The sequence below is a fragment of the Lissotriton helveticus genome, assembly GCF_964261635.1.
Source record: "Lissotriton helveticus chromosome 1_1 unlocalized genomic scaffold, aLisHel1.1 SUPER_1_unloc_78, whole genome shotgun sequence".
Taxonomy (NCBI): domain Eukaryota; kingdom Metazoa; phylum Chordata; class Amphibia; order Caudata; family Salamandridae; genus Lissotriton; species Lissotriton helveticus.
This window is the reverse complement of record NW_027611723.1, coordinates 520,693-536,659: the sequence shown is the minus strand read 5'-3', so window position 1 is coordinate 536,659 and position 15,967 is coordinate 520,693. Positions and strand designations below refer to the sequence as shown.

Here is a 15,967-nt window from a genome sequence, read left to right as displayed (position 1 = left end):
GGTGAAAGAGCTCCATCTCGTGTAATCTAATGCATCTAAAGTGAAAGAGCTCCATCTCATGTTAACTAATGCATCTAAAGTGAAAGAGCTCCATCTCAGGTTCACTAATGCATCTAAAGTGAAAGAACTCCATCTCAGGTTCACTAATGCATCTAAAGGGACAGAGCTCCATAATCTCAAGACAAAAGCACCAAGACATCCAATCATGCGCAAGGGGCAGGTCCAGAGCCCACTTGAAGTGCACGTCATGTATTGGAAACAATGGAGTTGCCGACATACAGCTAAACCTGTCTGTAGCCAAGACCTAAAAAAGGGATGAAAAAGAACCTGCAACAGTAAGACAAACATATGGGATGTGTAGGGTGGTGGAGGAAAGGGCCACGAGGTGGAATTGGGCGGCCAGGTATTCAGCACATCAGCATTTAAAAGCACCAGTAGCTAGTTTTTAGAAAAAGTGTAGACCCCAATTAAGTACCCAGGACAGGTAACAGTGCATACAAACAGATGACTTACTCCAGTTTTTCCAGCCTGCAGCTCGGGTGCTTCAGCCCCTCACATAGATGCTTCAGCCCAATATCCCCCAGTGCATTGTAGCTTAGTATGAGCTCTTTGAGGGACTCACTGCTGCCAAGAACAGAGGCGAGGGCTGCACAGCAGGCGCCAGTGAGAGAGCACATCCACATCCTGCAGGAGACAAAGGGACTATGAGGGGACAAATCTGCATGAGGAAACCAGTGATGCAGAACATCCACCATCTGCATGAAGAAAGCAGTGAGGGAGCACACCCACAAAATGCATGAAAGAAGCAGTAAGAGAGCACATCCACATCCTGCAGGAGACAAAGGAAACTGTGAGGGGACATATATACACGAGGAAAGCAGTGAGGAAACACACCTCCAACCTGCATGAATCAAGCAGTGAGGGAGCACATCCACAATCTGTATAAACGAAGCAGTGATGGAGCAAATACCCACAACCTGCATGAAAGAAGAAGTGAGAGAGCACAGCCACAGTCTGTATGAAGAAAGCATTGAGAGAGCACATCCACAATCTGCATGAAGAAAGCAGTGAGAGAGCACATCCACAATCTGCATAAGACAAAGGAACCAGTGAGGGAGCACATCCACAATCTGCATGAAGACGGAAGTGAGAGACCACATACACAATCTGCATAAGACAAAGGAACCAGTGAGGGAGCACATCAACAATCAGCATAAGACAAAGGAACCAGTGAGGGAGCACATCCACAATCAGCATAAGACAAAGGAACCAGTGAGGGAGCACATCCACAATCTGCATAAGACAAAGGAACCAGTGAGGGAGTACATCCACAATCTGCATGAAGAGGGAAGTGAGAGACCACATCCACAATCTGCATGAAGAGGGAAGTGAGAGAGCACATCCACAATCTGCATAGGTCAAAGGAACCAGTGAGGGAGCACATCCAAAATCTGCATGAAGAATGAAGTGAGAGACCACATCCACAATATGCATAGGTCAAAGGAACCAGTGAGGGAGCACATCCAAAATCTGCATGAAGAATGAAGTGATGCAGCACACCTGCAACCTGCATTAAATAAGCAATGATGCAGGACACCCACAACCTGCATTAAAGAAATATGGGTGGAGCACATCCACAATCAGCATGAATGAAGCAGTAAGGGATCACACCCGCAATCTGCATGAAGAGAGCAGTGACGCAGCACACCCACACTCAGCATGATGGAAGCATTGAGGGAGCACAATCACAATCAGCATGAAAGAAATGTGGAGGGAGCAAATCCACAATCAGCATGAATGGAGCAGTAAGGGATCACACCCGCAATCTGCATGAGGAGAGCAGTGATGCAGCACACCCGCACTCAGCATTATGGAAGCATTGAGGGAGCACATCCACAATCGGCATGAAAGAAATGTGGAGGGAGCAAACCCGCAATCAGCATGAAGGAAGCAGTAAGGGATCACATCCGCAATCTGCATGAGGAGAGCAGTGACGCAGCTGACCTGCATCCCACATGAAAAAAGCAATGTTCGGTCACACCCACAACCTGCATGAAAGAAACGTGGAGGGAGCTCATCCAAAATCAGAATGAAGGAAGCAGTGAGGGAGCAGACCCACAATCTGCATGAAGAGAGCAGTGAGGCAGCTGACCTGCATCCCACATGAAAGAAGCAATGTTCGGTCACACCCACAACCTGCATGAAAGAAACGTGGAGGGAGCTGTAAGGGAGCACACCCTCAATCTGCACGAAGAAAGCAGTGATGCAGCACACCCGCACCATGCATGATGGAAGCAGTGAGGGAGCACATCCATAATCTGCATGAAGAGAGCAGTGATGCAGCACACACGCAACATGCATGAAAGAAACATGGAGCACACACGCTACCTGCATGAAGGAAAAAGTGAGAGAGCACAGATACAATATCCATAAAGGAAGCAGTGAGAGAGCACAGATACAATATGCATAAAGGAAGCACTGAGAGAGCACATCCACAATCTGCATAAAGGAAGCAGTGAGAGAGCACAGATACAATATGCATAAAGGAAGCAGTGAGAGAGCACAGATACAATATGCAGAAAGGAAGCAGTGAGAGAGCACAGATACAATATGCATACAGGGAAGTAGTGAGAGAGCACAGATACAATATGCATAAAGGAAGCAGTGAGAGAGCACAGATACAATATGCATAAAGGAAGCCATGAGAAAGCACATCCACAATCTGCATAAAGGAAGCAGTGAGAGAGCACAGATACAATATGCATAAAGGAAGCCGTGAGAAAGCACATCCACAATCTGCATAAAGGAAGCAGTGAGAAAGCACAGATACAATATGTATAAAGGAAGCAGTGAGAGAGCACAGATACAATATGCATAAAGGAAGCAGTGAGAGAGCACAGATACAATATGCATTAAGGAAGCAGTGGGAGAGCACAGATACAATATGCATAAAGGAAGCAGTGAGAGAGCACAGATACAATATGCATAAAGGAAGCAGTGAGAGAGCACAGATACAATATACATAAAGGAAGCAGTGAGAGAGCACAGATACAATATGCATAAAGGAAGCCGTGAGAAAGCACATCCACAATCTGCATAAAGGAAGCCGTGAGAGAGCATAGATACAATATGCATAAAGGAAGCAGTGAGAGAGCACAGATACAATATACATAAAGGAAGCAGTGAGAGAGCACAGATACAATATACATAAAGGAAGCAGTGAGAGAGCACAGATACAATATGCATAAAGGAAGCCGTGAGAAAGCACATCCACAATCTGCATAAAGGAAGCAGTGAGAGAGCACAGGTACAATATGCATTAAGGAAGCAGTGGGAGAGCACAGATACAATATGCATAAAGGAAGCAGTGAGAGAGCACAGATACAATATGCATAAAGGAAGCCGTGAGAAAGCACATCCACAATCTGCATAAAGGAAGCAGTGAGAGAGCACAGATACAATATGCATAAAGGAAGCAGTGAGAGAGCACAGATACAATATGCCTAAAGGAAGCAGTGAGAGAGCACAGATACAATATGCATAAAGGAAGCAGTGAGAGAGCACAGATACAATATGCATAAAGGAAGCCGTGAGAAAGCACATCCACAATCTGCATAAAGGAAGCAGTGAGAGAGCACAGATACAATATGTATAAAGGAAGCAGTGAGAGAGGGCAGATACAATATGCATAGAGGAAGCCGTGAGAAAGCACATCCACAGTTTGCATAAAGGAAGCAGTGAGAGAGCACAGATACAATATGTATAAAGGAAGCAGTGAGAGAGCACAGATACAATATGCATAAAGGAAGCAGTGAGAGAGCACAGATACAATATACATAAAGGAAGCAGTGAGAGAGCACAGATACAATATGCATAAAGGAAGCCGTGAGAAAGCACATCCACAATCTGCATAAAGGAAGCCGTGAGAGAGCATAGATACAATATGCATAAAGGAAGCAGTGAGAGAGCACAGATACAATATACATAAAGGAAGCAGTGAGAGAGCACAGATACAATATACATAAAGGAAGCAGTGAGAGAGCACAGATACAATATGCATAAAGGAAGCCGTGAGAAAGCACATCCACAATCTGCATAAAGGAAGCAGTGAGAGAGCACAGGTACAATATGCATAAAGGAAGCAGTGAGAGAGCACAGATACAATATGCATAAGGGAAGCTGTGAGAAAGCACATCCACAATCTGCATAAAGGAAGCAGTGAGAGAGCACAGATACAATATGCATTAAGGAAGCAGTGAGAAAGCACATCCACAATCTGCATAGGACAAACGAACCAGTGAGGGAGCACAGATACAATCTGCATAAAGGAAGCAGTAAGGGATCACACCCGCAATCTGCATGAAAAAAGCAGTGTTGGAGCACACCCGCACCCAGCATGAAAGAAACGTTCACGGAGCACTTACACAATCTGCATGAAAGAAGCAGTGAGGGAGCACTTACACAATCAGCATGAAGGAAGCAGTGAGGGAGCACATCCACAATCTGCATGAATGAAACTGAGGGAGCACACCCACAACCTCCATTAAGGAAGCAGTGAGGGATCACCCCGGCAACCTGCAGAGAACAAAGGGAGCAGTAAATGAGCATGCCCGCAACCTGCAGAGAACAAAGGGAGCAGTGAAAGAGCACAAACATAAGTATCGAGGGCAAAGGAAGCAGTGAGGAAGTACATCCACAGCCATCAGAAGGCAAAGGACCCAGTGAGGGAGAAAATCTACTCCCTGTAGAAAACAAAAGAAGCAATAAAAGAAAACATCCACCACCTGCAGCATGCAAAGGGAACAATGATGAAGCACATCCAGCACAACCAGCAGAGAACAAAGGAAGAAGTGAGAGCTTACACTCACAGCTACAGACGGCAAAGGAAGCAGTGAGAGTGTACACTCAGAACCAAAGACTGTAAAGGAAACAGTGAGAGTGTACACTCAGAACCAAAGACTGTAAAGGAAGCAGTGAGAGTGTACACTCACAACTAAAGACAGCAAAGGAAGAAGTGAGAGCGTACACTCACAACTAAAGATGGCAAAGGAAGCAATGAGAGCTTACACACAACTAAAGACTGCAACGGAAGCAGTGAGAGTGTACACTCACAACTAAAGACGGCAAAGGAAGCAGTGAGAGTGTACACTCACAACTAAAGACGGCAAAGGAAGAAGTGAGAGCGTACACTCACAACTAAAGATGTCAAAGGAAGCAGTGAGAGTGTACACTCACAACTAAAGATGGCAAAGGAAGCAATGAGAGCTTACACTCACAACTAAAGATGGCAAAAGAAGCAGTGAGAGTGTACACTCACAACTAAAGATGGCGAAGGAAGCAGTGAGAGTGTACACTCACAACCTGCATAGAACAAAGAAAGCAGTGAGAGTTTACACTAACAACTACAGATGGCAAAAGAAGCAGTGATAGCGTACACTCACAACTACTGACGACAAAGGAAGCAGTGATCGTGTACACTATCAACCACAGATGACAAAGGAAATGATAGCATACACTCACAACCTGCAAAAAACAAAGGAAGCAGTGAGAGCTTACACTCACAACTATAGATAGCATTGGAAGCAGTGATAGCGTACACTCACAACCTGCAGAGAACAAAGGAGGCAGTGAGAGCTTACACTCACCACTACTGACGACAAAGGAAGCAGTGATCACGTACACTCTCAACCACAGATGACAAAGGAAAGCAATGACAGCGTGCACTCACAACCTGCAAAAAACAAAGGAAGCAGTGAAAGCTTACACTCACAACTATTGATGGCATTGGAAGCAGTGATAGCGTACACTCACAACCTGCAGAGAGCAAAGGAGGCAGTGAGATCTTACACTTACAGCTACTGACGACAAAGGAAGCAGTGTGGGAGTAAACCTACAACCTGCAAAGAACAAAGGCAGCAGTCAGAGCATAAACTCATAACTACAGATGACAAATGAAGCAGTCAGAGCGTACACTCACAACCTGCAGAGAACAAAGGGAGCAGTGAAAGCAGTGAAAGCATACACTCGCCGATGACAAACGGGAGCAACGATCGTGTACACTCACAACTACAGACGGCAAAGGAAAGCAATGACAGCGTACACTCACAACTACAGATGACAAAGTAAAGCAGTGAGAGTGTACCCCCACAACCTGCAGAGAACAAAGGGAGCAGTGAAAGTGTACACTCACACCTACAGATGACAAAGGAAGCAGTGAGAGCATAAACCCACAACCTGAAAAGAACAAAGAGAGCAGTGGGAGCGTATACTCACACCTACACATGACAAAGGGAGCAGTGAGAGTGTACACTAAAACTCCAGATGACAAAGGGAGCATTGGGAGTATACTCTCACAACTCCAAAACACAAAGGGAACAGTGAGAGCATACACTCATAACTACAGACGACAAAGGGAGTAATAAGAGTGTTCTCTCACAACTCCCAACGACAAAGGGAACAGTGACAGCATACACTCACAGCTGCAGACGACAAAGGGAGCAATGAGAGCATACATTGATAACTCCAGGTGACAAGGGGAGCGGTGAGAGCATACACTTACAAATCCGGATGACAAAGGAAGCAGCGAGAGCATACACTCACAGCTCCAGAAGACAAAGGAAGCAGGGTGAGAGCGTACACAAGTGGAGTGGTGTGGCTCACTGGTTAGAGGCGGCAGACCCGGAAGCAGAGAACGGCCCGGGACCAGGGTTCAATTCCCGACGCGGCAGGGTCGTGGACCAGGGTCAGCGGACTCGACAATTCTCGCCTGGGTGCCTACTCCAACCAGGGATCACACTCGGCAACTCTGGGCATTAAGCTTGCCTCATCTCTACAACGCCCCCCCACAGACGCCGGGGATGCCTGGTTTCACCTTGGAGATACCCAGAAGGGACCATCTCACAGGGAAAGCCAGGACGGATTCCCCAGCGGTCTTCAGCGCCGGTACGCTTACGGGCAGCCGTGCGCTTTACAAGTCCAACACATTTACAAACACACACATTTACACTCACAACTTCAGACAACAAAGGAAGCAGCGGAAGCATACACTCACAACTCCAGATGTCAAAGGAAGCACAAGAGAGTACACTCACAACTGCAAATGGGAAAGCAAGCAGTGACAGTGTACACTCAAAACTACAGGCGACAAACGAAGCAGTGAGTGTACACTCACAACTACAGATGACAAAGGGAACAGCAAGGAAGAACATCAGCAACCTACATAAGACAAAAGGAGCACTGAAAAACTATGCACAAAACCTGCAGAAGACAAATGAACCAGTGAAAAAGCACACACGGAATCTAAAGAAGACAGTGAAAGCAGTGACGGATCACATCCAGAACCTGCAGAAGGCTAAGGATACAGTGAGGGAGCACACACCCAATGGCAGAAGACAAAGGAAGTACTAATGGATCATACACACATGTAGAAGCTAAGAAACCATCTATTCCGAACTCCCAACTTCTCTCCTTAACATTAACCCCCTCTAGTGTCTGGCCTCAACTCTACTGATATCCTATGTCCCCCCACTCCCATATGACAATCAGTAGCCGTATTCCCTCTATCCAGCTCCCACTCCTTCTGCACCAAATATCAGCAGTACAACTCTTCATTGTGTCTCAAAATTAGAGGAAATGGTAGTGTTTGGGAAGAAGAGTGAATGGCTTAGTTGTGATAAAAGGCTACAACAAGAGATCTATTGTCTACGTCATCATGAGTTTGTACAATTGAATGATAAACACTGTGTAAAGGAATGAGTACTTGGTCAAGCACTGAAAGTGCGGACTGTAGAGGGGTCACAGCACGAGCAGGAAAGGACCAGTGATAAAAGGTGGCTGAGAGCAGAAGGATATTACCTCTACTTTGCGGCCTCTAAATCTGGAGTCATTACATTGTGAAGTTAAGTAAATATAAGTTATGTACTCATCGCCTGTTTATAACTCACTTATTACATCGCTTATGGCATGTTATGTAACATATTGATGACTTTGATGTTGATAGCTCAAATGACACGATTAATGTAATTCTGTTCAACTGTTTTTTCTGTATCAGAGAGCAAACCTACAAATAGGAAGGAGTATTGTTAAGGTTCTGTTTCTTAAATTTGTAATGGTGTTTTATATTCCAATAAACTTAATATCAAATGGTTAGTAAGATTAAAATAATTTAATTCTAAGAAAGTAAATTTGAGATAAATAAGAATGATTAAAAAAAATACTTTCATATATGTTTTTAAACGTTTTGTAGGTTTTTTAGCGGTTCTAAGAGTTTTTTAGTGTTCAGGGACGGGTAGTATTTTGGGGTAATGACTTTAGAGTTTAGGGATTGGTCTTGTATAAGGAAAGTATTTTTTGAGATTCAGGAATAGGTAGCTGCAGTATGGGCAGTAAGATTTGTTTAGGCTTCAGGGATAGGTAGAACATGGTATAGTAGGGTATGGTTAGTGTTCAGGGATAGGTAGAGCGTGGGGCAGTAAGGTGTGTTTAGGGTTCAGAGATATGTAGAGCATGGGGCAGTAAGGTGTGTTTAGGGTTCAGGGGTGTGTAGAGCATGGTATAGTAAGGTGTGTTTAAGGTTCAGGGATAGGTAGAGCATGGGGCAGTAAGGTGTGTTTAGGGGTCAGGGGTGTGTAGAGCATGGTATAGTAAGGTGTGTTTAAGGTTCAGGGATAGGTAGAGCATGGGGCAGTAAGGTGTGTTTAAGGTTCAGGGATAGGTAGAGCATGGGGCAGTAAGGTGTGTTTAAGGTTCAGGGATAGGTAGAGCATGGAGCAGTAAGGTGTGTTTAGGGGTAAGGGGTAGATAGAGCATGGAGCAGTAAGGTGTGTTTAGGGTTCAGAGACAGGTAGAGCATGGGGCAGTAAAGTGTGTTTAAGGTTCAGGGATAGGTAGAGCATGGGGAAGTAAAGTATGTTTAAGGTTCAGGGCTAGGTAGAGCATGGGCAGTAAGGTGTGTTTAGGGGTCAGGGATAGGTAGAGCATGGGCAGTAAGGTGTGTTTAGGGTTCAGGGATAGGTAGAGCATGGGGCAGTATGTTGTTTTTAGGTTTCAGGGATAGGTAGACCATGGGGCAGTAAGGTGTGTTTAGTGTTCAAGGATAGGCAGAGCATGGGGCAGTAAGGTGAGTTTAAGGATCAGGGATAGGTAGAGCATGGGGCAGTAAGATGTTTTTAGGGTTCAATGATAGGTAGAGCATGGGGCAGTAAGGTGTGTTTAGGGTTCAGGGGTGTGTAGAGCATGGTATAGTACGGTGTGTTTAAGGTTCAGGGATACGTAGAGCATGGGGCAGTAAGGTGTGTTTATGGTTCAGGGATAGGTAGAGCATGGGGCAGTAAGGTGTGTTTATGGTTCAGGGATAGGTAGAGCATGGGGCAGTAAGGTGTGTTTAGTGTTCAAGGATAGGTAGAGCATGGGGCAGTAAGGTGTGTTTAGGGTTCAGGGATAGGTAAATCATAGGGCAGTAAGGTGTGTTTAAGGTTCAGGGATAGGTAGAGCATGGGGCAGTAAGGTGTGTTTAGGGTTCAGAGACAGGTAGAGCATGGGGTAGTAAGGTGTGTTTAGGGTTCAGGGATAGGTAGAGCATGGGGCAGTAAGGCGTGTTTAGGGTTCAGGGATAGGTAGAGCATAGGGCAGTAAGGCGTGTTTAGGGTTCAGGGATAGGTAGAGCATGGGGCAGTAAGGTGTGTTTATGGTTCAGGCGTAGTAGAGCATGGGACAGTAAGGTGTGTTTATGGTTCAGGCATAGTAGAGCATGGTATAGTAGGATCTGTTCAGGGTTCAAGAATGGGTAGCAGTTCCAGGTACTAAAGAGTTTGAGGGCTCGGGGATGGGAATGCCTGGAGATATTAAGGTTTTTTTTTACCATTCAGGGGTGTGCGTTTTATCGGGGTAGCAAGCAGTTTTTGGGTGTCAGGCATGGGTAGTGCACATAAGTAACAAGGAGATTTCAAGGTTCAAGGATGGACAATACATAGGGAGTTTTTAGGGCCAGGGGTGAGTGTATATAGCGATAGAAAGGTAGTTTTCTGATTCAGGTATGTCTATAGGAGCATTGAGTGGTTTCAGGTTTCAGGCATGGGTAGTAGGTTGCCCAACAGCAAAACGTTGGGAGTGAGGAAGAGTGTGTGTATGTGTGTGTTTGGGATGGTGCTTGTATGCAAGTAAAATGTTGCAATGCTGGAGTTGTGAGATAAGAAGTGAGACAGGCCCTTCGCAAGGATCTGCTGCTGTACATCTAAACCAGGAACGGGGAGCGAATGGTCGACACTGAACAGTGAAGCTTGTTGAAAATAAAGGATTTACTGGGGATTTCTTACCTCAGTCGTGGTATGGTGCAGTCGGGATGCTTGAACCCTTCACACAACTTTGTGACCCCCGCATCTCCCACCGTGTTATCACTGAGGTCCACCTCAGTGAGTGAGTGATTGATGCTGAGAACTGAGGCTATCTCTGCACAGCAGGCGTCAGTGAAGGAACTGCTTCCAATTCTGTGAAGGAAAGAGACACCACTGAAACCCACAGAGAATCCTACTGCAAACCCACATACTAAGCAGGTCGAGGTGGGGCATGCAATGACAGCCATACCTTCAATGCAGCTCACATGACAAGGACATTCCCTTCACGCTCTAATAATGATGGAAACCACAAGCAGGATTTTACAGCAGGGTCAGTACTTTGATGGACGCAGCCCAGAAAGGGATAATCAGAGGTAAGAATGTGCCAAAGCACTGCTAAAACAATGGCAGCATTCATTCAGCATGGGTGAGAAGCAACAGTCATGACTCTGGCAATGTCAAAACAATGACTCTCGTCTCAAGAGAGTGATGGTCATGGCTGCACCATGGCTTAGACACTGAGGAACATGGTTGTACAATGGTTTAGACAATGACGCCCATGTCTATACAATGGTTTATAAACAGCAACAACATGGACGGACCCTGTGGGGGATCCAAATGAAAGGATGGCACACCGTCCTTCACAAGAATGCAAAAAATAAAGTTGCTTTTTAGAAGAACCCACACCCACCAACCAGGTTGGTGGCATGCTTCATCATCGGGTTCCCAGCTCAGCTGCTGTGTGCAACCCAGCTGTGCTGCGATGCCTGAAGTACAGCAGAGACAGGTTTTTTTGGGGGTGAGCATGTGAAAAATGGGGGAATGCGATTTAAAAGTACCTCTGGAATGCTCAATTCCTATTTTTATTCTTGAATTTCCTGGGCACGGTTAAAAACAATATGGGGATATTTTGAAGATAGAATTAGTCTTCCTTATCCCATGTACAGTGTTTGACATGTTTCAGCCTCAACAAAGGTACAGAGGCTTTCTTCAGGATACAAAACAGAAATCCTCAGCACACGTATGTTATATCACAATTACAAGTGGACATGCATTGCGTAAGCACAGATTAAGTACACGTAGGTGAGTTCTTGTTCTTTTTATTTCTGGGTGTTCAGACAACCGACACGTGTTTCGTCGCATACATAGGAATTCATCCCGCGACTTTATCAAGGCTATTTTCATTTCATAAAACTCCTTTATTTGTGGTGATACTTTCAACCCACAGTGGGGTTCCATTTCTAGCGACGTCTCAAATATCCAACCTTAAATCCAAGGGATCCCCGTGTGTCCCAGAAGTAAAAATTCGTTTTTTACAGGTCACAAAACACAGACGCCGCTCCTCGTGTTGCCGAGCACAGTGGAGGAGTAAAAGTCACACATGGAAAAAGCAAAATGCCATGGTTTGTTTATGTACAGGAAGGTATCCCTTCCTGTACTTAAACAAACCTTTTAAAAAATGCCATTTTGTAACTTGAAGCAGCACACATGAAAGTTACAAAGTAAGATTTTAGGTTTGATTATGTACAGGAAGGGACACCTTCCTACACATAACCAATCCTCCCCTGCACACAGACACCCTCGCACTCTGGTGCAAGTGAGCCTTCGTTGCACATCACAGGGGGGAAACACAAGGCTGCACCACATTCTTGTAAATATGGTGCAGCCTTGCGATTCAGAAGTGACGGAGCGTGTCATTAAGCCGTGGAGTCTAATGACATGCTCCGCCAATTCCTAGTACATATCCCTCAAAAGTCTAACTTTGCTGGTAGTGACTTACCTTTGTGGATACCAAAAAGTAGTATAGTCAGAAGTCAGACTTTTGGTCTAACTTTCCCTTCGCCATTCGGGCCACATGTGTCTACGCAGCCTTCTCCATCCCCCAGGTTTGCATCCCTCTCAGCCTGTCATTCCAGTGACATCATTAAATTCTAGTTGGCTCAGCACACAAAGCCAAAGCACTACACTCAATAAGTAGAGAGATGGACTGCCTCGTACAGCACTGCCTTGATGGTTGTCAGTATGAACCGTAGGGTGCCGGTCAGAAAGGCGTGATCCCAGCTGCCCCCTGCAGACAGCACCAGAGCCTGGACTGAGTCTCCAGCAGGTACATTCGTCTTAGCGGATGGATCTATGGCGCACTTTACTTACATCGAGGTCAGAGAGGAGGTCTTAAGACTTGGGTTTCGTGAGCAGGGCTGGGACATCCTTTTTAAACTAAACAATTGTGGCATCTGGGTGTTATGGGGGTTTGGGTAGAAGGCATTTTCATCTGAATTGAGCTTGAGGTGACCTGATAGGCAGACCTGGGTACAGTTAACACTCCTTGAAGATTTAGAAATGTCCTAAATATGAGCCTCTTATAGAAGCTTTTGGTCTTCATCAGCGGCGACAATTGATGCTCATGGGACCTGCTCTTAACATGGTCATTCTCCAGGAAGCTCATGACAAGACTCAAAACCACCCCAATCCACCCCACATACATGCACACGCACACCCACACATGCACACATACACGCGCGCACACACACACACACACACACACACACACACTAATCATCAGCTGTCGGGAAGATGTGCCAATGAGTCCCATTCATCCGCTGTGTGTTGGAAGGTTGAGGATACTTAAGAGCAATGGACTAGTGGGCTTAACCCCCGTAATTAGATGTAGCACAATCACGCAGAATTACCTAAGAATTACGCCGTATTACGTGGAATTACGCCAGAAAAGTACATCTGTGTTTAGCTCTATTTCTTAGTGCTAAAATGCCCCGTAATGTCCAAAATACAGCTAAATGCAGCGGAACAGAAACTGCGAGCAGCGTTCGTCCTTGCTGAATGTGCACTCACACCAGGATTTTTTCCCCAAATTACTCTTAGTTACACAAACAGGAGTAATCACAGAATATTCTTAGTTACACAAGCAGGAGTAATCACAGGATACTCTTAGTTACGCAAGCAGAAGTAATCCCAGAATACTCTTAGTTATTATTATTGTGTCTTTTATAGAGCGCGCAGCTACCCCAACGAGGTGTCCCGGCGCTAAATGATTGACCACAAGGTCCCTCAAACCGAAAAGTTACAGGCAGAAAAGGTAGGATTTCAAAGCGCGACGGAATTCATATTCCGTTTTAATCATGCGCAGACCCATGGGTAGCTTGTTCCAGCGTTGAGCGGCACCTAGCTCAAATGTTTTACCTCCGGCACTTGATTTTTTAAATCTGGGAAGAGTCAGTCAGTAAAAGCTTGGAATTTGAGCGAAGAGCTCTAGGGTTGCAGTAAGGACGAAGGATAGTTCTGATATGGACTGATCCATTGCCCTGGGTAGAGCGGTAGGTCAGAATCATGGCCTTGAATTCAATTCTTTTGCTCATCGGCAACCAGTGCTATTCACGGAGGAAAGGTGAAATGTGCTGCCTTCCCGATAGACCTCTAATCAGGCGAGCCGCTGCATTTTGGACTAGTTGAAGTTTGTGGCAGAGGCCAGCAGATAGACCCAAATAGAGACCATTCGCATAGTCCAGATAATTAATGCGTGGACAATGGTCTTTCGGCTAGTACTAGGTAAATAATTGATACGTTTCTTTAGCATTTTAATTTTGGAGAAGCAAGCGGCAGAAACTGATTGGACCTGACATCCAAGTGACAGCTGTTGATCCCATCGGACTCCGAGATTCCTAACCGAGTCCTTCGGGGTAGGGGCTTGGCTAAGGTCTTCCGGCCACCAAAGGTTAGAATTTAATGGGGATGGCTGATTAAAGAAAAGGACTTCAGTTTTGGCTATATTTAATCTTAAAAAATTGAGATCCATCCATTTGGCAATGTCCCTAATGCAGGATTTAGGAGGGTCAAAAGTGAGGAGGGAAAGTTCCTCAAAGGTAAAAAGCAGCTGCATATCGTCGGCATACGACGTAGTTTTGATGCCCAGCTTGGAGATCATATCAGCTAAAGGAGCAAAATAAACATTAAAAAGAAGAGGGCTCAGGGACGAGCCCTGGGGGACTCCCCATTTCAACGGTCTGGGAGTGGAAATGAAAGGGGGGTGTGCACCTGCTGTGTTCGAGCAGTTACACAAGCAGGAGTAATAACAGAATACTCTTAGTCACACAAGCAGGAGTAATAACAGAATACTCTTAGTTACTCAAGCAGGAGTAATAACAGAATAAGAGAATACTCTTAGTTACACAAGCAGGAGTAATCACAGAATACTCTTAATTACTCAAGCAGGAGTAATCACATAACTATCAGTAATCCGTGTCAAAGAGTAATGCGGAATTACCAAAATGACTCTGATTACTCTGGCGCAGTTGAAATTCTACCCAGACTTACAATGGACCCAACTCATCAGCTGCTGCACTTTGGTGCTCACCGTCTCTCCCAGCCAGCAGAGTAGGCGTTATCCTTACAGAAGTCCATGGATGAGTAGGTGCGTGTGGGTGCAAGGTGGTGCGGGTGAGGCCTGCTCATACAGCAGAGTCTGCACACAGAGAGTCCTCGCCCCAGCGCCTACTTACCCTACTGTTTGCATTTTGCACCCGGGATGTTTCAGTCCTTCACAGATCTTACCCTACTGTTTGCATTTTGCACCCAGGATGTTTCAGTCCTTCACAGATCTTCCTCACTCCATCATCTCCAATCTCATTCCCGCACATCTCCAGGTGCGTGAGAGAGGGGCTAGAGTAGAGGACTGAAGCAAGGTCTTCGCAGCACGCGTCGGTCATGGAGCAGTTCCAGATCCTGTAGAAGACAGGCAGAGACATGATGAAGAGATGAAGACAGCAGGAGTTTGGGTGAGTTTAACTTCACTCAACACTTTATGGAGTGCAGAGATGTAACTGCAAACAGAACTGATGAAGATGGTTCTCGTTTATGGGAAGACACAATCCCTACATGTCACACAATACGCAATATACCATCATCACTGCCTCTGTCCAACACACATACGCACACACATACACATATACACACACACACACCCACACGCACCCACACACACACAGCAGCCACCTCTGAACCGTATTCAGTCAAATTAATGAGTTTGAAATGTCAACTTTCCCTAATATCGAGTTTTGAATATCGTGACACAGAAATATCGACAGCAAGAATATCGTTGTCAAGAATAATGACTTTAAGGTAAGAAATATCATTTTTAAAAATATATAGGTCATTAATATCGTTTTAAAAAATATAGTTGTTTAAAATATCGATTTTATTTATTAGTGTCATGAATTTTAGTATATATTTTATAAATGTATGTGCCATATTTTTTGTATAAGTAATGTTTATGGTTTTTTAAATGTGTTATATTTTTAGAAGGTATACATTTTATTTTGATAACATTTTGCGTTTTTCAGTTCCATAGCGGGTTGTGGGATTATAGGGGAATAGGGTGGGAAGTAATTTAATTATAATAAATTAATGCATACATTATGGCAATTGTGTAATTAATTTTAGGTGCGGGTTTTGGAATTTTTAGGGGTAAAGAGTGGGATGTAATTCATTTTTAATTAATTAATGATTAATTGATAATTAATAATAATTAATTAAAAATAAATAATTTCAAAATAAAAATATGTATTTGCTTGTAAATTATTTTTTTAATTTTATTTAAAATAATATTTCTAGATATTTGTGAT

The 15,967-nt window shown here is 44.7% G+C and overlaps 1 protein-coding gene across 1 annotated transcript in view; it reads right to left on the bottom strand.

The window, feature by feature from the left end:
* LOC144806481 (ribonuclease inhibitor-like) overlaps positions 1-15,967 on the bottom strand; it is a 247,136-nt gene that overhangs the window by 38,736 nt on the left and 192,433 nt on the right. The window contains exons 10-12 of the mRNA XM_078672836.1: positions 14,898-15,068; positions 10,314-10,484; positions 514-684 (exon numbers count right to left, since the gene is read on the bottom strand). Coding sequence (XP_078528962.1) covers positions 514-684; positions 10,314-10,484; positions 14,898-15,068 — 513 coding nt within the window. The remainder of the gene's footprint in view (positions 1-513; positions 685-10,313; positions 10,485-14,897; positions 15,069-15,967) is intronic.